Source organism: Aedes albopictus, chromosome 3 (assembly GCF_035046485.1).
Source record: "Aedes albopictus strain Foshan chromosome 3, AalbF5, whole genome shotgun sequence".
Taxonomy (NCBI): domain Eukaryota; kingdom Metazoa; phylum Arthropoda; class Insecta; order Diptera; family Culicidae; genus Aedes; species Aedes albopictus.
Window position 1 is genome coordinate 180,273,083 of NC_085138.1, and position 16,519 is coordinate 180,289,601.

General features: G+C 39.2%; 1 protein-coding gene across 1 annotated transcript; it reads right to left on the reverse strand.

Annotated features, from left to right (window-relative positions):
* Positions 1 to 2,793: 2,793 nt before the first annotated feature.
* LOC109415065 (dnaJ homolog subfamily C member 30, mitochondrial-like) lies at positions 2,794 to 3,857 on the reverse strand. Its single transcript, XM_019688922.3, has 2 exons — positions 3,714 to 3,857; positions 2,794 to 3,649 (listed from the first exon to the last, which is right to left on the reverse strand). Exon 2 carries the CDS (start codon positions 3,629 to 3,631, stop codon positions 2,918 to 2,920), a length of 714 nt encoding a protein of 237 aa, XP_019544467.3. The 5' UTR covers positions 3,632 to 3,649; positions 3,714 to 3,857; the 3' UTR covers positions 2,794 to 2,917.
* Positions 3,858 to 16,519: the final 12,662 nt, after the last annotated feature.

Sequence of the window (16,519 nt, forward strand, 5' to 3'; positions counted from 1 at the left end):
TTCTAGGAAAGCTATCTGAGATGACTCCAGGAGTTTCTTCAGGAATTCCTCAAGGAGATCGCTCGGGAATTGCTCTAGAAGTTACGCCAAAAATTCTTTCAGGAGCTCTTTTGAGCTTTCATCTGGATGTTTTTTAAGGAAGTCTTTGAGGGAATATTCAGGAGTAGCATTAGAAATTTCCCCAAAACTTCTTCCATGAGCGCCTTCCAAAATTCCTTCACGGGTTCCTTCGAAAATTTATCCGGGAGTATCTCTTAGATTTTCATCGACAACGCTTTCTTCAGTTCTGTCGGATTTTTTTTCCAGAATTTTCTTCATAAATTACTCCAGGAGTTTTCACGGAATTCATCAGGATATGCCTCCAACAGTTCGCTCGGAAATTTACTTTGAAATTACTATAAAATCCCTTCAAGATATCCTCAAGTAGTTCCTTGGAGATTTCCTCCAGGAGTTCCTTAGGAAATTCCTTAAGGAGTGTCTTGTTGAATTCTTCAAGGAGTTTCTTGGGATGGTCCTTTGTCCTTTAGGATTTGCTTTGGGAATTACCCAAAGGTTTTCTTCGGATATTCTTTCAGTAATTTATCCGAAAATTTATGCAGCACTTCCTCCAAGAGTTGTTAATTCAGCCAGGAGAAATTTGAAGAATTTCTTCGGAAATTTCTCCAGGAGTTCTTTTATAGATTTTCCTAGGAGTTCTTTTGAAAATTTATCCAGGAGTTCATTCGGGACTTCTTCAAAAATTTATCTAAGAGCTCCAGCAATTCATCCTGGAATTTATTAGGAAGATCTCTCGGGATTTTTTTCCAAGACTACCTTCGGGAATTCCTTCAGGACCACCTTCTGAAATTCATCCTGGAATTCCTCCTGGAGTTCGTCCGGGAACATCTGAATGATTTCCTTGGAGAATTCCTCAAGGAGTTCTTTTGGGAAATCCACGGAGTTTTTATTCGCCAATAGGACAGATCGGTGAAGTACTAGATTTGTAGTAATGAGCTGAATGTTAGAATGGTGAGAAGGTCAATCCTCAGTTTCTGCAATAAAAAGGTGCAAAAAGTGTGGGTATTATGATTCCTTGTCTAATTTGATGCTGTTTGAGCAAAGCTTTGGGCAACAGTGTTGTTGTTTTCTCCAATTCTTGCAACATAAACAACATAGTTATCCAAAGTTTTGCACAAACAGCATCATATTAGGCAAGGAATCATAATACCCACGCTTTTTGTACCATTTCATTGCAGAAACGGAGAATTGACCTTCTCACCATACTAAAATTGAGCTCATTACTACAAATCTAGTACTACACCGAACGTGCCCCATTGTTTCAAAAGTTTCTCCAGGAATTTAATCAGATTTTCATGCAGGAGTTTCGTTGCTAATTCAGTCAGGTTCGTGGAGCCGAAAACTTCGGCATTAGCTACAGGAGTTGTTTCTGAAATACCTCGAAGAATTCCTTCAGGAATCCTTGCAGCAGATACTTCGGGCATTCATATTAAGCTCCTACGAGGATATTTCTCAAGGTATTTCTTCGGGAATTACACCACCAGTTTTTTCAGGAAATCCTTCGAGAATTCCATGAGGAGTTTCATTGGGAATTTTTCAAAAAAGTTCAGTCGAAAATAACACCTGGTGTTCCTTTGAGAATTTCTCCCGGCGTTCTTTTGGGAGTTCCTTATGGAGGTCCATCGAGTTTTCCTAAAAAAGTTCCTTCATAAATTCCTCTAAGTTCCTTCGGGAATTCCTCCAGGAATTTCTTCCAGAAGGTCTTTCAGGAACACCTCTGTGAGTTCCTTCAAGAATACATTAAGGTGCTCCATCGGGAATTCTTAATAAAGTTTTTTTTAAAGAAATCTTCTTCTTCTTCTTCTTATTTATGACTCTACGTCCCCACTGGGACTTGGCCTGCCTCGCTTCAACTTAGTGTTCTTTGAGCACTTCCACAGTTATTAATTGAAGGGCTTTCTTTGCCTGCCACTGCATGAATTTGTACATTGTGTGGCAAGTACAATGGTACTCTATGCTCAGGGAGTCGAGATTTTTTTTTCCGACCGGAATGGGAATCGAACCCGCCGCCTCCGGATTGGCAATCCATAGCCTTAACCACTAGGCTATCTGGAGACCCAAATCTTTCAGCTGGGAATTCATCCAAGGAAATTTCTTTCGGGAGTTCCATTGGTAATTCCTCCAGGAGTTCTTTCAGAAATTTATCCAGATATTCATTCGGGAAATTCCTTCAAGAGTCCATTAGGGAACAGCTTCAGCAGCTCATCGTGGATTCCTCCAGGTTTTCCTGAACGAAGATCTTCAAAAACTAATGCGTGTGTTTTTTCGAAAATTCCTCCATTGTGAGTTCCTCTAGAAGTTCCTTCTGGAATTTCTTGAAGTGCTCCGCCGGGATTACCTGAAGGAGTTAGTTTTTTGAGAGTTGCTTCAGGTGTTCCTTCGGGAATTTCTCCAGGTTTACCATCACGGATTGCTCCAGGCCAGGAATTCCATTGAATATTCCTTTAGGAGTTCCATTGGGAGTTCTTTCGGGAATTCTTCCAGGAGTTCCTTCGGGAATTACTTGAGGAACACCATCGGGTTTTCCTGAAGAAGTTATTTCGAGAATTGCTAGTGGTGTACTTTCGGGAATTCCTCCGATTCTCAAGCTATGCCCTAATTGACTTCTATGTTCTAGCTAGACCTTAAGGACCCTAAACTTTAGTTTATTTTATTTTAACCATATTTTAAACGGCGTTGGAATGCGCCGCTTTTTGGATGATCGACGTGAAATTCGTTATTTTATAACAAAGTCAATTTAATGTATAAATTAGCTTTATTCTCATCACCTATTTCAACAATCTTTTTATTTACTTGCTTTTGAAGCACTTTTTTATGTACATTTTAGTTGTTGTTGACTCTACTAGCATTATATGTATCTCTACTTTATATCATCCTGTTTCTTTTCTAACGCCTTGGGCCTATCGTGTGAACTTTCGTTCAAAAGTATCAATCCATAAAACACCGCAAGTCCCACCATCGCGTACACAACATACCCTTGGAGCACGTGCGAATCAATCGTTTCCTCCCTTTCAACCTTGGCGCGAAACTTGGCATCGGCCGCCTTCTTCCGCTCGAAGTTCTTCCCGTAATGGTTCCGAGACCACTCGTCGAAATCGTAGATCGGTGTCCGCCCCGAGGCCGTCGGAACGTGAGTTCGGGTCATGCGTTTCTTGTAGAAGCGAGTTTGCGGGTCGTCCTCTTCCGGCTCCTTTTCCACCGTTGAATGGTGCTGGGCATACTGACGACCTGCCGTGTGTAGGATTCCTTTGTCGTACAACTTTCGAAGGCGATAATTTCCCAGGACCTCGTACGCCTCGGTGATGGATCGGAATTTATCCGCTGCGTTGTCACAGCCCTCGTTCTTGTCCGGATGGTAAAGCTTCGACAGCTTGTAATAAGCCTGCTTGATGTCATTCTGCGTTGCGCGGGGGGTCAATCCGAGCGAATCGTAATGGGACCGCTGCAGGATGTTGCACAAACTTATGCATCGATGCACCAACAAATACACTGCACCTTGGCCTTTGCTTTCCACATTCAACTTGCTTTGGTTTAGGAGGCTATTTATTACGTTTGAAGATTTCCAAATACTCATCTCCAAACGCGCTACCAACTGGAATTATTTGTACAATTAAAAACTGTTCATATTTCAGAGCTTTACGTAAAAATCTACAAACCAAAACAAGCTGACGATTTCAACAACAGATGTTATGTCAGCTTGTTTTGTGTTTTCGTTGTATGATCATCAAATGACAACCGAGACTGTTCAAAAGGTGCGAGTCAGGAAGAGCCTGTACTCGTTAAAATCTGGACCAGGTGACAAGCTATAGGTAACAAGGGGCTGTTGAGTGTGTAACCGACCACGCCTAGCACTTAGCAACCTAACTAGATACGCGGAAGAATCTCCACTGTCAGAGCGAAGAAGAAAAAACTCGTCGAGCGCATGGCGCATAGAGGAGGATAAACTTGATTACTTATAGGACAAACAGACGGCGAGAAATGCATGGGACGCATTGAAGAACGCATTCGAGCGCGTCGGAACTGCCGGAAAGCTGTTCCTGAAAAAAACAGTTCCAGGAGTTGCGGTTAAAAGAAGGCGAAAAAGTGCTCCAAGAAATAAAGGCCACCAGAGAGAAAATCGAAGAGGAAGACGTCGTTTGACAGCTTTTGCTGTCCTTGCCGAAGTCGTACGATGTACTAATCACGGCGCAGGAAACCATCCAACCGGACTAATTGACACTGGATAACTCTCGCTGAGACCGACCCACTATTTACACCATGTCTTTAAAAATGTTTAAGGTGGTGATTTTCTGAAAGTCCTCCTCAAAAAGGAAAAAAATGCATTTTGTTAATCAATTTGATGGACCCCCGGTAGTTTGAGCCACAACCATTTTTATGGACCCCTCGATTTTGAGCAATTGTTGGCTCATTTAACCTTCCTTTTGCATCACGTTGGCAGCAGCTCGCTGACGTAGTGTATGTTTTTGGTCAAAAATGATCCTAAAGCCAAAGGAGGGGTTAAACCGTTATTACTCAAGTTTCTCCAAAAACCACCTCATAACAACATGTTGATGAAAAGAGGAAAGATAGAGCTACTATTTACAGTTATAAAAACATGGGTCGGCCATATTGATTTTGGCCGCCATCTTTGATTTTTATACCAAAACTGTTTTTTCCTCACGTTGGCAACCATCGATTTTCATTTTTGCGTCAATCGAAAGCGGGGACATTTTTACATAACATATCAAAAATTTGGAGATGTATCTTTTTCCTATCGAAAGTTATCTGCACTTTTGTTAATTATGACACGTTTTCTTCATACATTTCCATGCGCACCGGCAACGACACCCAATAGCATCAGAGAATACGCCTGCATGTATATTGTAGGAAAAATGAACACCTCTAAGTAAATCTGCGGCATTATCTTTTGTTTATCTATCCAAATGAATTGTAACCACAGTCAATATAGACAGTTGAAATCCATATGTACGACAGAGTAGTCGTCCGAATATACGGTAAAAATGAGTCGTTCGTTTTGTTCAAAGCAATGTCTGAAAGCTTGAGGTCCTGGCTAATTTGGTTGAAATTCCCCGGAATCCGACGGGGAAACACCCGGCACAACGGCACCTGCAGCCAAATTAGGGAAAATTAAAGGTTCGTTCCAGTTTTAACTGTTTCTCAATGATGCGGACATTGCTTTTTAAACTTTTTTGATGTTTTGGAAAGCTGAAACTTTCAACTTTCCATTTAGTGGATTCAGATTTTAAATAAATGTTCGTAAACACTGTGAAATATCGCTGCATTCATATAAACAACCGGCACCTGGCCCAGTGCGCTAAAGTGTCATGTTTTACAAAAGTGCAGATAACTTTCGATAGGAAAAAGATACATCTCTGAATATTTATATGTTGTGTAAAAATGCCCCCGCTTTCGGGATTGTACTAAATTGCTTTATGATAAAATACATTATGCATATGCATAGTGATCTTATGCTTATAACTTGCGACTTTATGACAAATGGAGTAGCCAGTGCTAAAAATTTCATTTCGTCATATCTAAAATCAATCACCTACACCCCGTAACGTGGGTAGATCACCTTAGAATGGTGCGTTGCGGTGTAAGATCTACCAAATCAAATTTTGATCTTGATATTTACCGTATTTTTAAATCCCTGGCCAAGATCACAGGGTTTGACGGTATTAAAGTGAAGGATGTTAATTGTAGTTCTTGTATTGAAAATATCACCTTTAACACTTTAATGCGCCTCCAACGGTTCATTGCGAACCGGCTGCTACAGATGGAGTATGGCTGATTTATCAGAAATGCTCGATAAACAGGAGGGACCTGCTAGGGCTCAGTAGTTTCTATACTCAGAAAACAGTTCCGGTCGGTTGATTTTGGAAGGGTTTTGAGAGTCGTTGTGGATCATAATGAAAATATTTGTGTTTTGTGACGAATCTTAGAATCTTTTTGGAGTCAGCAGACTGCATTGTTGTCTGAGCTTCCCACTATTCGGTTAATTTTAACAAACACTATAAAAATCGATAATGTAATAATTAGTTGTATCTAGTGTATTCAATTTGCTTATACCTAGTTCTCAACATTTGATTTGCTTACGTGATTTAATTTTAACTTTTATTATTTTTATATCTGATAGTTTTTTGAGTAAACTCTAATATATTTCGAATGCCTGATGCTTAATAACGTTTTCTCGCAATATCAATTTAATTTAACTAAGAAACTAATAGTGGAAAGTGCAGCATTTAATAGTGCTTGCTTATAGATTCGAAGCTAACGTGTGATCAAGACTTAAGACGCATATTTGACGAAATCGACTAAAACTGACTAGTTCGACATTGACTAACGTAACCTATTTATGACAAATTAGACGTTAAGTGTATGAAATGTTTTCTTTAGTTAGGACCTGTTTGGACAGATGCTGATAGTGCTAGGGATATGGACGGAAGACAATTTTCAAAGATAAAAAAAAAACAGTACTAAAATGAGGATCAAAAAATTTACATAACGAACACATCGACCATGTAACGGATCATAGACACACCAAAGATTAGTGGATTACAAGGCACAACATGAATTTGAACAATAACATTCCTTGAACCGTGACATGACAAAAGAATAAATTCAAACAAAATCGACCATATGACAAAACCAAAACTTTCACACCTTCTACCGTAACCTTCTGAGTCAGTACGCAACAGTGTCTTACTGGACGACTTGCTCCGTGCACGGCTGGTGAACTGCTTCTGAAGGATTACGTTCTCTATCCTATCCAAAGGCCTACCCAAGTAACAAAATTAATTTTATAATGCTTTTGAAGTATTCTTCAACACCTGTTCTTTAAAACCATGCATAAACCAAATTGCTCTGCAACACGACATCAACTCAACCATAAACCCGCCATAAGACCAAAGAGGCCCATCCTAAGATGCTCTTGGAGAGTTGTTTTTAAATTTCTCTTAAAACTTATGACACGAATGCCTCCTAAAGGTAAAGTGTCGCTAATAAATCATAATCTAATCTAATCTTAAAACTTGTTGTACTTCCCAAGTTGTCCTCAAGGCGAATTGCTCTCTCCTTGTAGAATTCTTCAAGTGCACGATAAAACGATAATAAATTTGTCAGTGTTGTTGCTGATGCAGCTTTTATGTCGACAGAAAAGTTTGGTGAATTAAATTGAAATTAAAAACATAATGAAAATGACACATTATTGTAATCGGGATTAATTTATTACACAAATTGGAAATATTTCCGTGGTGTAACAAGGATGCCAAATGCCAAGCAAAATTCATCGTTAATGTTACAAGATACTTCCAAAAATTGCAACGCGCTTCCATTATAACGCACTAATAAAATATTTAAAAATATTATTCCTGGTCATGCGAACATTGCTAATGAGTTTTCTCAACATGGCTTCCATTGAAATCTAGGCCGGTGGTCGGTCCATCATCGATGGTTTTAATCAACATCAGCATAAGATCGTCTTAAATTTCTTTCAACTCATGCCAGAGCTAAAAGCATAACTCAAGAATACTAGGATTTATAACGTTCTCAATGCAGCCTGGTTGGCCTCCATCCAGAACGCCTTAAATTTATTTCATCTTATGCAAGGGTAAGAAGTATTACTCAAGAGTACTCAGGTTTATAACGTTCTTGATATAGGTTTATGCAAACTCCGCCAAGAACGTCATAAAACATGTACGCCAAATTGTAAACAAACAATAAATTATCGCACCGCGGTGGATTTTGTGAATGTCGTCCGATGAATTTATTTATCAGCCCGGTACCGTTGCTAAGCAGGCAGACCTTTTTCGATAACCGGCCTTGATGCGGTGCAGTGCCTCATTCCTCCGGTCAGCACTTCCAACAGGTAAGTAGTTGTTGATTTTGAAGATCGATGATTGGAGCCCCGATTGCACGGGAAACGACGTCCTAGATGACCATACCCACCTCATTTCGAATGCTGCAACCGGAGGAACTTGGCACTGCACCGCCTTGCGGTTGGGTTTCCGGGTAGGTGTTCTTGATTGGCAGCAATAATGGAACGATGAGAATCAAAATCTGATGCTTGAGTTTTTTCTTGTATTTTTTAATGTACCAAACTGTTCTTATGCGAGAACAGTTACTCTTGATCAAGAACGGATGATTGAAGATAACTACAAGAACCTTATGAAACTGAAAATAAGTTCAACAGTTCTTGTTGTGTTTATGGTTTTATGAACTGAACCTCAAGTATTCTTGGAGGTGTTTTTAAAACCACATATTGACGAAGAATAGTTGTGCTCAGCTGAGACTCCGATAAGATCAACTAGAATATTCAATGTTCCGATAAAACTATCATAAAAACAAATAAAACCAAATACAATTAGGATTGTTACTTGGGTAGTGAACTGTCGTTGTCCGTGCAAACGCATCGTACTCCTCCATATAGAGGCGAGACGATTGTGCGCACAGTGATGGGAGAGGTTTCTACGTCCCTCAGCGTGCCGCTAGGAACCTTTCAAGAAGAAAAAAAAAATTACCGTATTTTGAAATATTCCAAGATCAAAGTTTGATGCTGATTGATTGATTTGTCTTTATTAAAGAGACTTTCAGCCCCCAAGTTTGATGCTCTTTTCCTTGTGTTTTGTAGTATTTGTGTTTCAATGTACTGCTAATTAACATTTTATTTCATCAGGATTTGGGTAAATGTATCGTACGATATAAATATTTTTTTGAAAATAAGTAACTGTGGCGAGCGTAGCACTAATATGTAGCTTATTTGAAGTACGATGTTAATATTATTTTATATTTCAGATTATCAACCGAAGAATCTAGTAATTCAACCAAATGCTAACAAGATGACGAGGAAACCAGGATGAATTGGGCAGACAACTGATTCGGAGCAGTCTAATAATGGTGTGCCTGAACGTTAACCAAGTGTATCCTTTGGAGTTTACCCTTCCACTAACAACACCCAAATTCCCGTGACACCTAGGCCTGAGAGATCGTAGAGTTGTCTAAATTTTTCATAGGTGTCCAAAACTAATCATCCTTTCCCATTCCTCAGCAATCGCAAGGACGTGGCCAGGACAGTGCTCGACCATTGGAGGATTGCGTCAGTCTTGTCTTGTCAAAGATTAGTCCCAAATCTTTGTGCTTTGGTTCGGACGGGAAGGAGGCAACCCTTATAACAGCGGTCTAGGACTGTACCCCCTACGAATTTGTGCGACTCGCTTAATGCTAATGCTAAAAATGCCCCCGCTTTCGGTTGACGCAAAAATTTTGAAAATCGGCGGTTGCCGACATGGTGAAAAAACAGTTTTGGTATAAAAATCCAAGATGGCGGCCAAAATCAATATGGCCGACTCAGCTTTTTATAATTGCAAATAGTAGCCCTATCTTTCCTCTTTTCAACAACATATTAGGTGGTTTTTTTTATTATTCTTAATCACTTAACCTAATTTACAGCTCTATTGTCCACTGGGGCACTACGTGAGCAATTTCAACTGACAGCTGCACTTACATTTTGTACAGCGCCTAGATTCTATTCTACTATATCGAACTGGTTACCTTTTTGCTGCTTTCACTCTTTCTACTTTATACCTAGTAGAATGATGAGCACAAGGATGATGATGGATGACCGTTGTTCCTTTCCAGTCCGATTGGGGGTCCATTATGAGTAGCAGTTCGCCGATGTCCAGGTATCCGGGTCCGTTTGAGCCATGGGGCTCAGAAGAGGGTCAGTGTCAGTTGCTCTCGGAGGAAAAGCAACTGACGAAAAATTGCAAGTGCCGGGGCTGGGAATCAAACCCATGACCATCCGCATATGAAGCGAACGTGTGACCAACTACGCCACGGGCCCCGGCTAGGTGGTTTTTGGAGAAACTTTTGAGTTATAACGGTTTAAATGAGCCAACAATTGATCAAAATCGAGGGGTCCACAAAAATGGTTGTGGCTCTAACTAACAGGAGGGTCCATCAAATTGATTGACAAAATGCATTTTTATTACTTTTTTGAGGAGGAGTTTCAGAAAATCACCACCTTAAACATTTTTAAAGACATGGTGTAAAAAGTGGGACGGTCTCAGCGAGAGTTGCCCTTATAAAAACAAAATAACTTTTATTTACCAAAGTATTGATGATTCATGACGTTCAGATCATCCTGTTTTGTCAAAATGGAATCTTTAACGGGTATAACCTGTTGGATATTTCTTCCGCTGTTTGCCCTGAACAGTTCCCATGTTGCCTGCAGCGCAGTGTGAGAAATATTTTTTTGAGAACGTGATTTCAGGTACACCCATATAAAAACTTGGTGAAATGAAAGTTTTTCGATGTGGCAGCATATTACATTCACTTTTGTTACGATACTATACTAACATTTGATCATTTTTGTACGATTGACCCAAAATGAGCGGTGAATGGCGACCTCATGGTACATATCTTTGAGTCAAGCTGCCTGATATGCGATTTGGCTCAAGAATCTGCTTGACGAACTTAATGTTGCTCTACATCGCCCGATTCGAAGACAAGCAATTTTGTATCCACATCGCTGAGAAACCAGGGAGCATAAGCGGATAAAACACATCGACATCCGGTATAACCTTTATCCGAGAGAAAATTCAGGGCGGCGTTGTTAAGATTGCCTTATAGACAATATCCGAGAGATGCGATGCCATGATTGCTTTGGGTTCCAATAGGATGAATTTGGAAGCGTAGATTACTACTAGAGTAAAGTGGGGCAAAAGTTCGAGTGGGGCAAGAGTTTCTTTTGAAGTTTTTTAGCTCAATTCAAATTATTTCTTTCTGGTGTCAAGGTTTTTCGAACCCTTTTTGAAAAAGAGTGTTTCACTCCAAAAATTATGAGAATTGATCAATATTTCGAGAAGTTATGACAAAATGTTGGTTTTTGATCAAAAAATTGTAACATGCGATGGCCCTTCCAACGCATGGAATGAAATTTTAATGAAATCGAATTCGATATTTTATTTTGGGGCGTAACTAGGTATATTTTGAAGATGCTCTAGCATATATAACTTTTTGCAAAAAAGATTTGGAAATCGTATTTTACACATAGTGGGGCAAAAGTTCGAATTGTGGGGCAAAAGTTCGAGTCATGTGGCAACTTTAGGTATAAACCTAAAATTCTGCAAAATGTACATATTATCTCTAAGAGTGATGGAATTAGTGAGAAAATTCGATTAAAGTTGAAAAAAATGTTGTTTTATCCAAGGTTTTATCTGAATTTGGCGGAAAACTACTAATTTTTGGTGTAGTAAATTTAACCCTGATTTGGGTAAAATCCAAATTGAATTTTAAAGTGTATACCAGTTCTAACATCCTATATTAAGTGGTTTCAGGTATTCCAATTACCAAAGTGTCAAAATAGTGTGCTTCTGTTAGCGAAATTCCACAAACACTAGATTCGAACTTTTGCCCCAGTGGTGGGGCAAGAGTTCGAATAAAACACACACATACAAAAAGTGTTGTAACTCAAAATTGAAAAGACATTTGGCGTAACTTTGTTCAGCAAAATTTTAGCTGATGGATGGTAGAATCACCACACGGTATTTATTTATTTTTATCTGCTTCGATTTTTTGAAATAGGTTGAATTTTCAACTAAGGTCGAACTTTTGCCCCACCTTACTCTACAGGGTGTTTCTACAAAATTGTCTGATGCTGTTTAAAGAATTCCTAAAGATTTTGGACAGCTAGCTCCCTGTCCTACAGTGGGATTGTGTTACATACCTTCTTTCTTGAAGGTGAGACCGTCCATGAATGACGTTACAAAAATTTCATTTTGTTAATCTAGTCCCATAACAATCAGCATGGGTGACCCAAGTATAGATGGCAGTTCTCTTAGCTATGCTATAGCATCTATAGCACGGTATAAAGATCACAAGCACAAGGCAGGCTAGCAACCTATGTAAACTTCTTTTTTGGATGTAAATAAACATGTGATGTCGTTCTTATCGCCTTTCACGTTGATCAAATTGGTGTGGAGTACTAGATCACCTATGAACGAATTACGTAATCAAAAAGCTGTCAGATTTCGGGAATATATCACCTTCTGTACACCGTGGTCTTTAGATCCTCCTTTGCACTGACATTAGACAACGGACAACACACAAAACACCCGGTGTTTTTTTTTTAACGAAAACAGAAATTTATATCTAGAATTACAATTAATGAATGTTCATAGCCTAATCAAATAACTGTCGACTATTCCATCGTTTATCACGTATTATGCTTTAAAAATGGTACACCGATCCTGAGTCAAAATGGGACAAATTGTATGCTATAGGACACTGCACAAAGTACTCCCCTTCTCTTTCACTCATACAGAAATTTTGTAAACAACAAGGCCAAGAAACGTCAAAATCCCATACAAAATCAAAACAGTGCAGTGCCCTATTGCTTCAGCACAGAGATACAATCCTGCTTTTGCTTTTTTGTTTATCTTCGTACATAGCAGTTTTTCACACTCCGAGACTTACGAAACGGCCAGACGACTGACGCCCCTAACCGCACGGCCACGAAGCCCACAACCAATTTTATATGTATGGGTGAAAAAATAGCGATCTAGCAGACTTTAGAAGCTGTCATCTTTACTTGGATAGCCGACTACGATCATATTTCGTCATGTACAAGCTGGTGGCAGGAACCATCATTTAGTCTTCAGCTATGAACTGTTCAAAAGCAGTTTTTTCGTCCAAATTTGCAAAACCGAAGATGAAAATTATTTCACTGTTATCCTGATGGTACAGTACAGTGTACAGCGATAAATTTTCATTGAAAGCTGTTTAATTTTGAGCGAGGAAACTGCTTTTGTCTTTTTGAAAAACGATGATGGTTTTTTTTTTCCTCTTAATGCGAGGGACTTCAAACGGAATCGCTCAAGTAATTTTCGCTCAGTGCATTATTTTTCCGTGACCGGAATGGTCAAGAAATTTAACACAGCAAGCCTCATTTGATTTGACATTTCGTTTCAGCTCCGCACGGAGAAATCAAACTACCTAATTTTTGGGTCGATTTTACTCAAAGCTGAGTATATCGAATAAACTAGTTACCCAAAATTAGGTAGTTTTCCCTCTTTCCCTCACCGATGTTGTCAAAAACAAACAGAGATGCATCTACCCAACGGGGGTCCTTGAGCCCAATAAGCCAATTTTGGGTAAATGCAGGTTTACTCAAATTTGGGTTGAATGAGGGGGGGGGGGTCTTGGGTTGAATTTACCTACTCTTAAGTAAATGTTTTTGATGGAGGTGAAGGCAATTTACCTAGTGTGAGTTTAATCGATTTACTCAAATTTGGCTTATTGGGCCGAACTATGGGATTGCGTCAAAAAAACTCAATTTTGGGTAGTTTGGCGGTTCCGTGCGTACTAGGATCCGGAATAAAGCGACGCTTTATTATTTCTTGAGCGATTCCTTGCCTGAATGTTCCACGCATCGAGATAGGCCAAGAAATTTCTTGCGATCAGCGTACTACGGTAGGGGTAGGCGGGGCAATATGGACACCCGGGCAGAATGGACGCCCTCAATATTTTGAAATTGTAGTGGCAGAAGCCACTCGGTATAACTACCGAACCCTCTTGGGTGTTCTGAAGTGACTTTGGACTTATGAATAAAGATGTGAGTTTGAAGATGACTACCGTCGTAACCAGTTGTACTTCATCGTACTGAAAGAAAGTTTAACTTTTGAGATATTTTACCCGTTATAACAGTGTCGACGAGGAGAAAATGTAGTTTCAACTTGCTGCACGTTTCGCGACCGCAGGTGTGAATATCACCTTTTGGCGTGAACTTTTCGTGCAAGTTGATTTTTTTGGCGATATGCGTACATATTTGGTGTAGTGCATTTTGTTTTAATACATCCTCAAGTGTATTTTTTCACGCTGTTCATGGTATGTGTTTCGTTGCGTGATTTTTCGTGTGATTTTAATTTTGAGGATAGTACAATGGTTAATTTTGTTCCTTTTTAACGTAAAACATGTTCACGACCGCCGGTAAATCTATACTTTTGGCGTGAATTAGACGGTGATATTATGTGCTGAGTGACGATGCACCGGTAGAATTGTGTTTTTTTATGTTTGCAGCTTTCTTCACGACCGCTGACGTGCATTCGTATTTGGCGTGATTTTGTGTGTTACCTTTTTTAATGTTTGTGCTTCTGTACAAACAGTTGGGCATAAAAAAACTGGTATTGTGATACCTTTTCTTTTGTGGTAACATGGCGTAAAAACTGCTTTTAATTTGATTTTGGTACAAACCATTTTGTTTTTATTTTCGATGAAAGTGGAGCGTACTTTTTATATTAGTACGATTTTTTTTCTAATAGGAAACGCAAGCCTTTTTTGCTGTGGCTTTTGTTGTATTCGTTTTCTATTTTTTTTCGAACTCCATTTCCATTTTATCGACAACACGGAGCGAAGAACCTGGGAAGAAACAACCACAAGCCCATTTGACGATCAACTGTGGCCAGCGGGCGGTAAAATCGACGACAAGCAATAGCAGCTGTGTGTGTTTTCGCATGGACCAAAAAGGAAAGCAAAAGTGCATTTTGTTGTTGTTTCGGAAAGTTTTTTTTTCGACTCAGTGGTGGTGCCTATTTAAGTTGTGATTTCTGTCCGTTTCAATGATTTCTATCACCGTGTAAGGCATCAGAGGTGATATTTTAATGATTCTAGCAAAATCATATTTATCATGCCGTGTTTTGCCACTGAACGAGCGAAGCTTTTGTAACTCGAGAGAAAATATCTGTTCCTGTTGTGTTTTCATGGTACCGTTGTTTTTTTATGCAGTCCTAAGATTGTAGTATTGGCGATATAGCAGGAGTTTGCTGAGGAACGGAAAGTGAATGAAATCGCTATGCGGTTGTGGATTATAACAAGTGCTAAGAAGCTGTAATTAGTTAGTGACCTATGCTACTACGCACAGATGTGCTTCAAAAATGATGGATTTCGTTATTGTTTTCTTGTTTGGGAGGAAGATTCCTGTATAGTTGTAGAATCTGTGAAACGCATACGAGAAATCCAAGAAGTCCACTTCCCCGGAAAGTGTACCACACCTGGTCGTGCTGCGGATGCTATGGGGGATAAAAATTCTGAGAAACATTTGCTGTGCTGAGAATTCTTGAGATAGTGAAAATGTATTACTAGAAGAACTGGTTCAGTTTTCGAATGTTATTGTTTAGTTTTGTGAATGTAATAACAATAAGCAAATCATGTTTTCTGAATTATTGTAGTTTTGACTAAAGGGAAGAGGAACTGTAGTGGCAGAAGCCACTCGGTATAACTACCGAACCCTCTTGGGTGTTCTGAAGTGACTTTGGACTTATGAATAAAGATGTGAGTTTGAAGATGACTACCGTCGTAACCAGTTGTACTTCATCGTACTGAAAGAAAGTTTAACTTTTGAGATATTTTACCCGTTATAACAGAAATATGCGAACTCTTTTGAACTTTTAATGAATAGAGATTATAGTCCATTTGTCTAAAACGTAGTTTCAGGAAAGAAACATTCGAAATTAAAATTATACTTGATTCTACACGAAAAAGTTGCGTCCTCCGTTTTTTTTTTGTGCATGGAAGTTATAATTTTCACACCATCTAAAATAAGATTTAGTGATTAATTTATTGCAGGTCGATTAAAACCTGATATTTCTAGAACACATGCAAGTAGTTTTGCTGTATCTACATGCTTAACATGTTTATATTTTCTTCTTTATTATATCAAAAATCAATTTTGGAAATATCTTCTGCTGCCGGGGCAAAATGGACACTCATTTTTTTGAAAGAAGCGGCAAGGGAAAAATATAACCTAAATCACAAACCTACCAAATTCTTCGATATCAGTATATTTTCTGTTAAATGTTCACTATAGTAGACATAGGGTGAAACAAATTGGTCAAAAAACGACAGCAGTGGAAAATACCCTGCCCTTCGGTTCAGAAAGGGGTATGGGCGCGTTCTGCCAACTTGGTCGAGGCAGATTTCTTGTGAGAACAAGTTGCATACGGACATTCAAAAGTGCCTGAACGAAAGATGTTGCTTGTGAGGATCACTTGAAGATCGGATGGAAGATCATTATTTTTTTTTTAGAATATTCGCGTTCGTCTATTCGTTGCTCTTCGTGTTCGTATATTTTAAGTTTCATCTTCAACTGAGTTTGATGAACGCTGCTAGTCAGCAGGGATGATCTTCGCATCTGCATCCGTTGAACCATTCTGAATGGCCGTCGTGAAAGTATCACCAAAAGCGCTACTAACATTTCTTTTATATTTTCATGTATCTGAGTATCATGAGTGATAGCAGTAAGCAGGGATAGCAGTGAAAAATGGAAGTAATGCAGTACGACGGTGGTGAGATGCTGGTTAAAAATATCGCTGGAGATGGGCATTGTTTGTACTCAGCCATGTCTAAGACGTGCTCCGAAGTCTCAGGAAAGGAAGCATGCATGAAGCACTAATCTACAAAATCCCGG